The 14319-nt window shown below is 47.3% G+C and overlaps 1 protein-coding gene across 1 annotated transcript in view; it reads left to right on the forward strand.

The window, feature by feature from the left end:
- The window catches only part of LOC138357325 (uncharacterized), a 909843-nt gene that overhangs the window by 684552 nt on the left and 210972 nt on the right, over positions 1 to 14319 (forward strand). The window contains exon 6 of the mRNA XM_069314010.1: positions 6552 to 6702. Coding sequence (XP_069170111.1) covers positions 6552 to 6702 — 151 coding nt within the window. The remainder of the gene's footprint in view (positions 1 to 6551; positions 6703 to 14319) is intronic.

Here is a 14319-nt window from a genome sequence, read left to right on the forward strand (position 1 = left end):
GTCTGAGAGTGACATGCCCGTATGCACTGTCCAGCTAAGGTCGGAATATGTGTCGGCAGAGGTGATGTTGGGAGTTTGCCCCGACATACCTATTCCAGGAGTCCAAGTGATCCTGGGAAATGACTTGTGCGGGACAAAGGTGTTGACAAGAGTCATGGCGGAGACTGTGCCAGAGGAGTGCCCAGAAGGCCACGGCACGGGTGGGACACCTGAGAGTGTGAACCTGACTGACATCCAAGGAGATGAGTCAGGAGACCGCCAAGTCATTGAGTACCCTGTCTCGGTAGTGATGAAGGCAGAGGTGGCCGACGAGGAAGACACTGGAGAAGGTGAGACAGTGTCGATTCAACCGGTTGAAGAGATCGGCGTAGATATAGCATGGCTGTTTGATGAAGGTCCAGCCCAGGAAAATAGAGTCTCGGTGAGGTCGAAAGTGAGGATGATCCAGCCGAAGAAGAATACTGTGAAGAGAGCGGACCTGAGTAGAGCCCAGACCACTGAAATTAAGAGTCGGAAGGCGAATGCAACTGTGTTTAGTAGAAATGAGGAAGGATGTGGACATACTGAGGACGGGAGTAGAGCATCAAGTTGTCCACGAGCACAGAGGTATATGGATAGTGGAGTTAAGTTGTTTGAGATGTCAGGAGTTGACACGTTTCACAGAAAACGTGGAGGAAAGATAGTGAAGAAGAGTAGTAGCCGAGAAAATGAAAGGAGAAGAGACAGTATGTGTGGAGAGATGCTTACGAGCACACTAGGAGAGGTAAAGCGACATGTACAGTCGAGTGCTGTTGAGTATAGTACAGTGCTCGAAGAAACTTTTAGGGAACGAAGAAGACTTGAAGGAGAAGAAAGGGAGTTGTATAGAAGTGAGAAGTGTGGGAAGAGGATGAGGATGCAAGCATGGAGGAATAGAAGAAAGCCGAGGACTCGATGGAAGTCAAAAAGGACGATGTCTCGGATAAATGAGGAGACGAAAGGGAGGATCGTCAGTGAAGACGAGGGAGTGAAGTATAATGACAGGAGACGAAAATACAATGGCAGTAGATGGAAGTGTGAATACGACAGAGGAGGTACTGACAGTAGATGTCTGACTCTGGACGTGAAGAGAGGAAGACGAGGAAACGGAGGGTGGAAACAATAAGTAGAGTGGACCGATGGAGCGCAGGCGTCCAAGGAGGACAGCCTAGCCAAGAGGTGCCAGAGAAGTCAGATCGTTTATGAGAAGAGCATGTTTCTGGCGAGTTGTGAGCCAGATGTTGCAAGGAGCAACGAACTAATTGTAGACTCCTAAGGGAGTACGTAAGCAGATCAACCGGTCGAACCAGTCGGTTGAAGAACGAGACAGTGTGGTGGCGGATGTATTATCCCGAGCTTTGCCACTGGAATGACTCTCAAAATAAGGGGAGGGGAGTGTTATGATCTCAGCCTGCAGGAGAAACGAGTCTCCCTCCTTGAGAGTTATTCATCAAGCCTGACCTGGTTAGAAGGTCTAGCAAATATTGAGGTGATAACACATATGTAAAATAGTTGCTTGGATATGATAAACAATTTGAGATTATGGGCAGTGAAGAAGAAAACAGATAAATGACTGGTTAGAAGATGTGGACATTTTGCTGGTGGCGTGAGGCTCGCTTCTGGAGGGGCTTTGACCTCACTTGAGTGCCAGACATCGCAGGGAAAAGCCGTGCTCCGTTGAGCTCCCGTCAGAAAGGAACCCCTAGTGATATATCTCGAAGAGAAGAGAAGTGTGCAGACGTACCAGCTGTGGAATCGAGCTGGGAACGTTGTGGTCTCAAGTCCTGGTCAACGAAGTGTTTATTAAACCGCCCAGAGGCACTATTGTGGGCCGTGGCAGCGCCCTGACCAAGCTTCGTCAGAGGGAGGAGCGCCCTCGACTAGACAATCTGTGGTTTGTCTTTGGGGAAGAAGTTGTTGAGAACTTCGAAGCCAGCCCAGATGAAGTAGTTGATGAGACTCCAAGGTAGTGGAGCAGAGGACCTCGAGCTGTGAGGAGAAGCAGTGAAGACGAGTGTCATGTGCTTCTGTAGAGGTGGTGAAGCACCATAGTTGCTCGAGGAAACTTCATGGTGTAGCAGCCAAGAGAGCTGTGGAGGAACCTAGCAGAAGGGTGAAGCACCGTAGTTGCTCAAGGAAACTGCATGATAGCAGCCTGGAGGAGCTGCAGAGGATCCTGGTAGTGAAGCCCGGAAGAACCTGAAGATATCAGGGTAGTGAACTTGCAGAGGTGGAAGGGAAGTTTTGGTGGATTACTTGTAGGGAGTTGATAGTGTTTGGTTGTCATTAGCGTGCAAGACGCAGTGAGAGGTGAGTGACTGCTTGCATTCTTATGTCAAGGAGTGTTTTATACTGAAGTTTAGAGTTGCAGGCGTAGGCTGGATTACCTACAGATGTATGTGTTCTAGGACTGACAGAGTGATCGATTGATCATTGCAGTGTATCAAGGAACATTTATGCTGATATATGTTATTGCATTCTCATGCTGATTTTCTTTGTACACATTTATAGATATATATATATATTTCTCTTGTTGATAGTGCAACAGTGTATGTAGACTTGATCAACTTGAGGAGGTTGATAGTATCAGGTGGTGAACCAGAAGATAGGATACCACTTGATAAGCTGATGATAGAGTTCTGATTGTGTTGGAGTGCAACCTGATTGTAATAGTATAGAGTATAGGATTCATTATTATTATATGTGTGTATGTATTGTGTATGTGCTTTGTCCAGTAAATGTATTCCAATTTGCTGGTGTTTGCCCTTGTCCTAGTGAGGCTTCCCATGAAATAGTACAGAAGGAGAGAGAGAGAGAAAGAACCAAGAACCACTGCTGTGGACAGGGTAGAAGGTAATACTAATAAGTCAAAGGGGAATTGAGGAGATCATATTACCTAAGGAGAGAGTGGGGAGTTACAGCGGCTCGAGTGGGTGTGTGCACGTGACAACGAGGCTAAGTGTTGGAGCCGCATCCCCTAAACGTGTGACGTTGAGCCCCTCTCCAAGAGCCAGAAGCGCCAGGGGTGATCTCCTAGAGAGGTATAAGCACTCTACCGAGTTGTGGGTTGGGTTGTCCGTAGAGAAGGATCAACGACGACAACACCACCAACCCACAAGACTATAATACCATTGATTTTGAGCACAAAGTAAAAATATTCCGCACCAACCAGTGATCTTCAGCACAAACCAGTGATCTTCATCACCAACCAATGATTATCACAAACCAGCAACCTTCAGCACTTATTAATGATCTTTAGCACCATCCAATGATCTTCTGTCACCATACAATGATCTTCAGCACCAACCACTGATCGTCAGCACCAAAAAATGATCTTTAGCACCAACCAGTGATCTTCAGCACAATCCAGTGATATTCATCACCAACCAATAATCTTCAGCACAAGCTAGAGATCTTCGGCACCAACCAATGATCTTCAGTACCATCCAATGATCTTCTGTCACCAACCAATAATCTTCAGCACTAGCTAGAGATCTTCGGCACCAACCAGTGATCTTCAGCACCATCCAGTGATCTTCTGTCACCAACCAGTGATCTTCAGCACCAACCAATGATCTTCAACAGCAACCAATGCATTGATCTTCAGCCCCAACCAATTTAATGATATTCAGCACCTACCATAGCAATAATCTTCAGCTCCAACCAATGAAATTCAGCACTAACTAGTGATGTTCAGTACCAATCAGTGATCTTCAGTATCAGGCAGTGATCTTCAGCACAAACCAATGATCTTCTGCACCAACTAATGATCTTCTCTCACCAACCAATGATCTTTTGCACCAACCAATGATCTTATGCACCAACCATTGATCTTTTGCACCAACCAATGATCTTCAGCACCAAACAATGATCTTCAGCACCAACCAATGATCTTTTGCACCAACCAATGATCTTCTGCACCAACCAATAATCTTCTGCACCCACCAGTGATCTTCAGCACCAACCAGTGATCTTCAGCACCAACCAATGATCTTCAGCACAAACCAGTGACCTTCTGCATCGGCCAGTGATCTTCTGCACCAACCAGTGATCTTTACCACCAACCAATGATCTTCAGCACCAACCAATGATCTTCTGCACCAACCAATGATCTTCAGCACCAACCAGTGATCTTTACCACCAACCAATGATCTTCAGCACCAACCAATGATCTTCAGCACCAACCAGTAATCTTCACCACCAACCAATGATCTTCAGCACCAACCAGTGATCTTCAGCACCAACCAGTGATCTTCAGCACCAACCAGTGATCTTCAGCACCAACCAGTGATCTTCAGCACCAACCAGTAATCTTCACCACCAACCAATGATCTTCAGCACCAACCAGTGATCTTCTGCACCAACCAGTGATCTTTACCACCAACCAATGATCTTCAGCACCAACCAATGATCTTCAGCACCAACCAGTGATCTTCAGCACCAACCAGTGATCTTCAGCACCAACCAGTAATCTTCACCACCAACCAATGATCTTCAGCACCAACCAGTTATCCTCTGCAGCAACCAATGATCTTCTGCACCAATCAATGATCTTCAACACTATCCAATGATCTTCAGCACCTACCAGTGATCTTCAGCTTCGGCCAGTGATCATCAGCACCTACCAGTGATCTTCATCTTCGGCCAGTGATCATCAGCACCAACTGTGGGGGAATTCACTCTAACGTATAATAAGATTCAAAAGATAGGAGAACCATAAAGAATGTATGGGCTCAGAGAACCAGTGATCTATGGCTCTCAATAATAATTTCAATAATAGATTTAATTTTTTTTGAGAAGTGGACTGTATAACTTCTATTTAATTTAGAGCTATTCCCTTACCCTCTTTTGGGTGGTTTAATTCTATTATGATAGTATATCTATAATATTGAAATAACTTGTTCATAAATCACTAGGAAATCAATAAAGCATCATGGGTTAAATTTCTAACTACAATATGGAACAGATAACGGCTTATCTATGACCCGTTTAAGCCTGTCCGATTTGATATCTCTAGCGACATGTGACTCTACTGGTGGACATTGATATTGCTGCATCTTTTTCAGTCATGTCTGAGCCCGTCATCCATGTGCATGCTGGAATTTGGCTAAAATTCGGGAAATGATCAGCTTAGTGTTACAGGGCGACATTTTGGGCGACTCGTCGTAGCCACAAGCAGACGATGGTCACTCGCATCTTGAGGTGGTTTCCCCTAAATGATTACCAGGGTTACAGCTTTCTGATGACCTCACACTCCCTAGTTACAGACCTCTGGGCTATCAGGTTTCCCCACCACTGCTGTACTGGCAACATTGGCTCTACACAGCGGAAACATGCAGTACTGCTACACGCTGGTCTCTGATAATCCTGTTCTTCATCTCTTTCGACCATCTTGTTCTCAGATCCTTCCATCATATTCTCAGCTCCTCTGGCCATCATGTTCTCAGCACTTCTGGCCATCATGTTCTCAGCACTTCTGGCCATCATGTTCTCAGCACCTCTGGCCATCATGTTCTCAGCACCTCCGGCCATCATGTTCTCAGCACTTCTGGCCATCATGTTCTCAGCACTTCTGGCCATCATGTTCTCAGCACCTCTGGCCATCATGTTCTCAGCACCTCCGGCCATCATGTTCTCAGCACCTCAGGCCATCATGTTCTCAGCACCTCCGGCCATCATGTTCTCAGCACTTCTGGCCATCATGTTCTCAGCACCTCTGGCCATCATGTTCTCAGCACCTCTGGCCATCATATTCTCAGCTCCTCTGGCCATAATGTTCTCAGCACTTCTGGCCATCATGTTCTCAGCACCTCCGGCCATCATGTTCTCAGCACTTCTGGCCATCATGTTCTCAGCACCTCCGGCCATCATGTTCTCAGCACTTCTGGCCATCATGTTCTCAGCACCTCTGACCATCATGTTCTCAGCACCTCTGGCCATCATATTCTCAGCTCCTCTGGCCATAATGTTCTCAGCACTTCTGGCCATCATGTTCTCAGCACCTCTGGCCATCATGTTCTCAGCACCTCTGGCCATCATGTTCTCAGCACCTCTGACCATCATGTTCTCAGCACCTCCGGCCATCATGTTCTCAGCACCTCTGGCCATCATGTTCTCAGCACCTCTGGCCATCATGTCACATCCAATTTCAGTGTCAGACTGAGATTTGTATTTTACGTCTCGTGCTCTAAGTGCAAAGTGAGAGACTTTCTGGTAGTGCTTACTGACTGGATTGATTTATTAATCATGATTGGCTGATAGGAAGTCTTGAATCTGATTGGTCAAACATCAGGTTCCTAATTAATATAATCAAAACTGTTAACTCTGCGGTTTTACTCAACGTAGGAATAACCGAAAAAAGGAAAATCTTTGATTCATAAAAATATATCTATTTTTTATTATAACTACATAAATTTCCAGAAGATAGTGTGAAAGACTTATTAAGATATATTATGTTGTGTAACAGAACATAAAGAATGAAATGTATTATAAAACATTGACAATAAGTAATGGTTATGATGATAATATTGCAGGTACAACACCGTGTTCTTCACCACTACCTACATGTTGCCCATGTTGGTGATGCTGGTGAGTTACTCCCTCATCGGCTGTGAGCTCTGGGGCAGCCGCTCCATCGGGGAGATGAACGCCAGACACGCAACCTCCATCAAATCCAAAAAACGGGTTAGTTGACACAAAATATTTTATTTAGAGGAATTCAATACAGTTTTTAGGGTTGCCTCTTCTGCCTCTTGAGCCCATATCTCCAACCTGTGTAATTTCCTTAAAAATATTGTTTGTTTTTCCATAATCACATATACATTAACTTGATGTTTGTTTTATAACCGATTTTTTCATATTTATAATTTAATAAAGTACAGCACAGTTCTCTAGTCGGCTGACACTGTACCTTAGACGACATTAATGCAATCAAGGCGTACATGCTATTGGTAAATACATACGGTTTATGTGTGTAACTAATATAGGATCAACCTTTTCAACTCCACCCACACATTTCCTTCCAATATCACCCTCTCTCTATAACCATTTTCACATCACACTATCTATATCACTATATTCAAAACGTTGTTCTCAGAATTCAAATTTGTCATCTGAACATTAGTTTCGCATCTTAATATCTGAATACACTAATATTTAGACAAATGTTACGGACGGATATATACTGAACGGAACTTTGATTGCATATTGCATTCCCACCGACTTCTTGAAGAGGATGCAGAGTCTGAATACCCTTCAAAGGGCCCAAGAGGACGACCCCAACTACTATTTGAGAGTCTCCCTAACTAACGAATAGAGACAATTCCTCTCGCATAGAAAGTGGAATTGCATAGAAAGATAAGGGTGCCGAGCGTTGCCGGGTCTCTGTATGTTTATGTCTGTCTGGCTCTGTCTCTCTCTCTCTCTCTCTCTCTCTCTCTCTCCGTTACCCCCTTCCATTCTCCCTCCCTCTCTATCATATTCTCCCTTCCCCTCTCATTCTCCCTCCCTCTCTATCTTATTTTCCCTCCTTATCTCATTCTCCTTCCCTCTCTATCTTATTCCCACCTCTCTCATTCTCCCGTTCTATCCTATTCTCTCTCTTCCTCTCTCATTCTCCTTCCCTTTCTCACTCTCCTTCCCTCCAACTTCCCACACATCCAATCCTTTTCACCCTCTTTCCCTCACATTCTACCTCCCTGCCTCTCTCGATACCTCCAGCCCTTCCATTGTCCCTAACTTCCTCCCTTAAATTTTCCAACCCTCCCTCCCTTCTTCTCTCCCCTCCCACCCTTATCTTCTTCCTCTCTCCCTTCCATTCTACAACCCCCTTCCATTCTCCCTCCCTCCTCCCTACAGAAAACTCCTCACCCCCTGAAGGAATTGAACCCAGACAACCAGGGCTCCATGCACCTCAGCGTATCCAATACGCTGAGGCGCAAGGTCTGCTAGACCATGCACCACCATGGAGACCAGTGTGGTCTGCTAGACCATGCACCACCATGCAGACCAGTGTGGTCTGCTAGACCATGCACCACCATGCAGACCAGTGTGGTCTGCTAGACCATGCACCACCATGCAGACCAGTGTGGTCTGCTAGACCATGCACCACCATGCAGACCAGTGTGGTCTGCTACACCATGCACCACCATGCAGACCAGTGTGGTCTGCTAGACCATGCACCACCATGCAGACCAGTGTGGTCTGCTAGACCATGCACCACCATGCAGACCAGTGTGGTCTGCTAGACCATGCACCACCATGCAGACCAGTGTGGTCTGCTAGACCATGCACCACCATGCAGACCAGTGTGGTCTGCTAGACCATGCACCACCATGCAGACCAGTGTGGTCTGCTAGACCATGCACCACCATGGAGACCAGTGTGGTCTGCTAGACCATGCACCACCATGGAGACCAGTGTGGTCTGCTAGACCATGCACCACCATGCAGAGCAGTGTGGTCTGCTAGACCATGCACCACCATGCAGACCAGTGTGGTCTGCTAGACCATGCACCACCATGGAGACCAGTGAGGTCTGCTAGACCATGCACCACCATGGAGACCAGTGTGGTCTGCTAGACCATGCACCACCATGCAGACCAGTGTGGTCTGCTAGACCATGCACCACCATGCAGACCAGTGTGGTCTGCTAGACCATGCACAACCATGCAGACCAGTGTGGTCTGCTAGACCATGCACCACCATGGAGACCAGTGTGGTCTGCTAGACCATGCACCACCATGCAGACCAGTGTGGTCTGCTAGACCATGCATCACCATGCAGACCAGTGTGGTCTGCTAGACCATGCACCACGATGCAGACCAGTGTGGTCTGCTAGACCATGCACCACCATGCAGACCAGTGTGGTCTGCTAGACCATGCACCACCATGCAGACCAGTGTGGTCTGCTAGACCATGCACCACCATGCAGGCCAGTGTGGTCTGCTAGACCATGCACCACCATGCAGGCCAGTGTGGTCTGCTAGACCATGCACCACCATGCAGACCAGTGTGGTCTGCTAGACCATGCACCACCATGCAGGCCAGTGTGGTCTGCTAGACCATGCACCACCATGCAGGTCAGTGTGGTCTGCTAGACCATGCACCACCATGCAGACCAGTGTGGTCTGCTAGACCATGCACTACCATGCAGGCCAGTGTGGTCTGCTAGACCATGCACCACCATGCAGACCAGTGTGGTCTGCTAGACCATGCACCACCATGCAGACCAGTGTGGTCTGCTAGACCATGCACCACCATGCAGACCAGTGTGGTCTGCTAGACCATGCACCACCATGCAGACCAGTGTGGTCTGCTAGACCATGCACCACCATGCAGACCAGTGTGGTCTGCTAGACCATGCACCACCATGCAGAGCAGTGTGGTCTGCTAGACCATGCACCACCATGCAGACCAGTGTGGTCTGCTAGACCATGCACCACCATGCAGAGCAGTGTGGTCTGCTAGACCATGCACCACCATGCAGACCACTGTGGTCTGCTAGACCATACACCACCATGCAGACCAGTGTGGTCTGCTAGACCATGCACCACCATGCAGGCCAGTGTGGTCTGCTAGACCATGCACCACCATGCAGGCCAGTGTGGTCTGCTAGACCATGCACCACCATGCAGACCAGTGTGGTCTGCTAGACCATGCACCACCATGCAGGCCAGTGTGGTCTGCTAGACCATGCATCACCATGCAGGTCAGTGTGGTCTGCTAGACCATGCACCACCATGCAGACCAGTGTGGTCTGCTAGACCATGCACCACCATGCAGACCAGTGTGGTCTGCTAGACCATGCACCACCATGCAGACCAGTGTGGTCTGCTAGACCATGCACCACCATGCAGACCAGTGTGGTCTGCTAGACCATGCACCACCATGCAGACCAGTGTGGTCTGCTAGACCATGCACCACCATGCAGACCAGTGTGGTCTGCTAGACCATGCACCACCATGCAGACCAGTGTGGTCTGCTAGACCATGCACCACCATGCAGACCAGTGTGGTCTGCTAGACCATGCACCACCATGCAGACCAGTGTGGTCTGCTAGACCATGCACCACCATGCAGACCAGTGTGGTCTGCTAGACCATGCACCACCATGCAGACCAGTGTGGTCTGCTAGACCATGCACCACCATGCAGACCAGTGTGGTCTGCTAGACCATGCACCACCATGCAGACCAGTGTGGTCTGCTAGACCATGCACCACCATGCAGACCAGTGTGGTCTGCTAGACCATGCACCACCATGCAGACCAGTGTGGTCTGCTAGACCATGCACCACCATGGAGACCAGTGTGGTCTGCTAGACCATGCAGACCAGTGTGGTCTGCTAGACCATGCACCACCATGCAGACCAGTGTGGTCTGCTAGACCATGCACCACCATGGAGACCAGTGTGGTCTGCTAGACCATGCACCACCATGCAGACCAGTGTGGTCTGCTAGACCACACTGACTGTTCAAACGTATTGGAAGTCGTCAGATCCCTAACCCAACTCCCGACAGCTCTCGGTGGCCAATTTTGGGGACAGATATTTTATCGAATCACCTCGAATGTTTGAACTTCTTCTTAACATATAATCCAGAAGGTTTCTCATCCTTATAATTGTTCGCGTGGTGCAAGTGAACAATAGGACTGGCAGCTCCTTGTTTGCCATGCACAGAAAGTCTGAGTCCATGATTTTAGAGACTGAAGGAACCGCTCAAAATCTCCTTGACTCTCAGGTTGATAAAGAAAAGATATCTTGTGCCGTACTCTCAAGCTTTCATGAGCATCCTTACCCAGTGAAGATATTCGACTAGAATATTCTTTATAGTTATAGCCTCTGGAAAAGTAGTAGTTTGTTCCATAATGGTTAAGATATATAAGTAAACTTGTTCAGTAAGGTTGTCGTGCCGCTGAACCCCGGTTCATTCCGAACACAGCGATTACACAACACATAACACCTTGCCTCAGCAACCGTTACTACCACCGTGTACTCCTACACACACCAGACCCTTGAGGCGTACCACTAGGTTTGTACTGGAACACAATGAATGAACATATGGAAGGTATTTAAAGGCCGTCGGGTTTTGTCATTTAATTACAAAGAATAGACTCTGACAAATAATACTATATTAATTAACATACTCTATTAGGTCAATACACTTCCAATACCCATAGACCACTTGACCTCCGCGATCACCACCCACACTCGTAACTTCCGCCTAAGTCCCTAATACGGAATGATTACTACAACGCTCCACACCCGGTTAGTCTTACATTCAATACTCACATACTGCAGACTTAACTTGGTCACTAAGATCACAACAGGCTCTCGCATAGCTGTCTGCTACACTTCGCTGCTGCCACAACCGGAGACCTCAGAGGACTTGCTAGTTCAACTTCCACAACCAGACTGCCTCCAGTCAGCCATGGCCTCAAACATTTCACCACTCCTCTCAAGGAAGGTATAATCCGATTAACCTTATCCCTAGAGCGGTAATCTTGTTCCTAGAAGCCTGACGAAGAATAATTCCTCTTTCCAGGAATTATTAATTTGGCTAAACAGCTTCGGTCTTAATCCATTGACCTTTCTTAGATATGTGATCCATAGTCTGTCTACTTACATGTACTTTCAATCATCATTCGTTAAGTGTTGTAGTAATGATCCTCTAGCTAATAATTCCTACTAACTTGTGGATTACAACACCACTCCCCTCCTTAAACACGCATATATCCCCATATGCATCATTGCAATGGTTCCATTAGTGCAAGGACCTGGAGGATGCACCCACCATATGTGTACAACTACAAAATCATCCAAAAAGTTCATCATACACACGATGAAATAAATTAAAATTTTCCCCGACATGACTCACAACACTTCTCCAACATATACATTATATTCACATCATAGCACAGGTAAAATAGTCTGTAATAATTTTTCCCATCTCCAACAATGCACATATACCTAAACTGCTGACATATAATTACATACAAACATAACCATAACATTACATGGACCAGAATGCTGGCACTTAAACAGAAATGACACTAGTCATTAATATATACACAACACATATATATCTAAGGTTCTTCATCCTTAGTAATTATAATTTAACATCTTGCCCTGTACTGTTGACATAAGGGCTTACAATGATCTCACAATGTTTCACTGGCCTCCTCCACAATTGGCAGCATCACTTCTCTTGTCTTCGTGTCCCATGGTTGCTAGGTCATAGATCCTCCATGACCCAGACAAAACCCAGGCTGTCCAGCCTGGTGAATGTTGTCAATGTCCCATCGTTGCTCTGAGGTAACGTGATCCTGGCCTCCAGAGCAACGGAGATTCCTACCCCAGGGTCATGTTCCCTTGGGTCTGTGCTGACGTCTCGTTCCAGGGCACCAATCCCAGAACGCTGTAGATCCCTCACAGCTCTCTGGTCTAGGCCCATCCGCCCAGAGTGTGTCCACCTGTATTCACACCTTCCCGACCGCTGTACCTGCAAAATATTCCCTCGGAGCCCCCTGGCTCGATCCCATTATTACATAACCCCCTCGGCTCCTTACTCTCTCCCCGTATATAGCCTGAGCGCAGCTGCAAAACCATTGCAGCTGGCCCTTATCCCTGCTTTGATGTCAGGGGGCGAATTTCGCCTATAACGTCACGTTGGCTTCACTTCCTCCCCCTTTTTTTTCTCTAGAATAACTGAGTGTAGCCTCATAGCTTCCCTTCTACTCTACCTGAAGCTCTGTGACATGATCCCGGGGGACCTTCTCAAGCCTAACACTCAGTAATGGTGCCGATGAGATAATATACAGTATATACATACACATACATTATCACAATAAATACCTCATTAAAATAATTTCACACTTATGTCACTAAAACATCATACTGCCACTGGCTCGCCTCTAGCGAGATTCCTGTAACAACTTAATAAGAAATTAGTATATCTACTTCGCTCGTCCACTGCAACCACCAACACCTGAAATTTTGAAATTCTACATTATAATCTTATCCATAAGACTTACCCACTCCGACACACCATCACCTCTGGTCAACCCAACCACTGATGACCTCATTATAACACCACACTCCATACCAGGCGTCCAAACGCCACTACACTACACCACCCAATGGCGTCCCCAAAGCCCTCAACACAACACACGGCGTCCCCAACGCCCTCAACACAACACACGGCGTCCCCAACGCCCTTAACACAACACACGGCGTCCCCAACGCCCTCAACACAACACACGGCGTCCCCAACGCCCTCAACACAACACACGGCGTCCCCAACGCCCTCACCACAACACACGGCGTCCCCAACGCCCTCAACACAACACACGGCGTCCCCAACACCACATACGGCGTCTCCAACGCCCTCAACACCATCACCACCACAGGCATATGCCTTGCGCCAGAGCGCATCAAAACACCACGAGACATCACCAACCGCAACACACACTGTCCATTTTCTCTGGTAATCCATTAATTACCTGACCAACACTCGTCAGGCATAATTTCTTGTGTAGTGGCCACCCGCCACACACTACCACCTGCGTTAACATACTTTAACGCTAATGTCTACAATACACCCGGTGTTACAACAACCAGTTATGCTACACATGCTACACCTTGGCGCTACAATGCCAACAATGTCATGCACTATACTACATCCATGATATCAACAGTCAAAACATGCACAATTCACTACAGTAAATACTATGCATTATGCTGATAAGCCACTACACGTGCACTACACTACACAACCCGGCATACAAACGCCAATACACAACCATGCACTACACTTGGCGTCCAAACGCCAGTACACACTGCGTCGCCAACTCTGGACGCCACACACCCCCACCGATGGGACACGCTTCCCGTGTCCCAGGTAACACTCTCCATAATGCTACCTGCACCCACAAAAAAATCTCCATGGACCTCTCCACGGTACACGAGACATCGAACCCCAGACGTCAAATTACGCGTCGCTCGCTATGCCTAGGAGTTCACAGTTCACTTCGCCTATTTTCTGTATCGATGTAACGCCTGAAATCGCTCGAATATTTACGTAATATTTAATTATCTTTAAAATATTAGATTCACACTTTACGTGAAATTTAATTAACTTTAAATTACGTAGTTTTCACGCTTGATTTGTCCTTAGCAACGTTTTATCACTATTACCGCCTTACCAACGATATAAAACAAGCTCCAAGGTGCGGCTCGCTTGGCCCACCCATCGCTTGGCCCGCACATGGCCCACGCTGGCCCACATTCACCCGCGCAAGTTTACCT

Source organism: Procambarus clarkii, chromosome 7 (assembly GCF_040958095.1).
Source record: "Procambarus clarkii isolate CNS0578487 chromosome 7, FALCON_Pclarkii_2.0, whole genome shotgun sequence".
Classification (NCBI taxonomy): domain Eukaryota; kingdom Metazoa; phylum Arthropoda; class Malacostraca; order Decapoda; family Cambaridae; genus Procambarus; species Procambarus clarkii.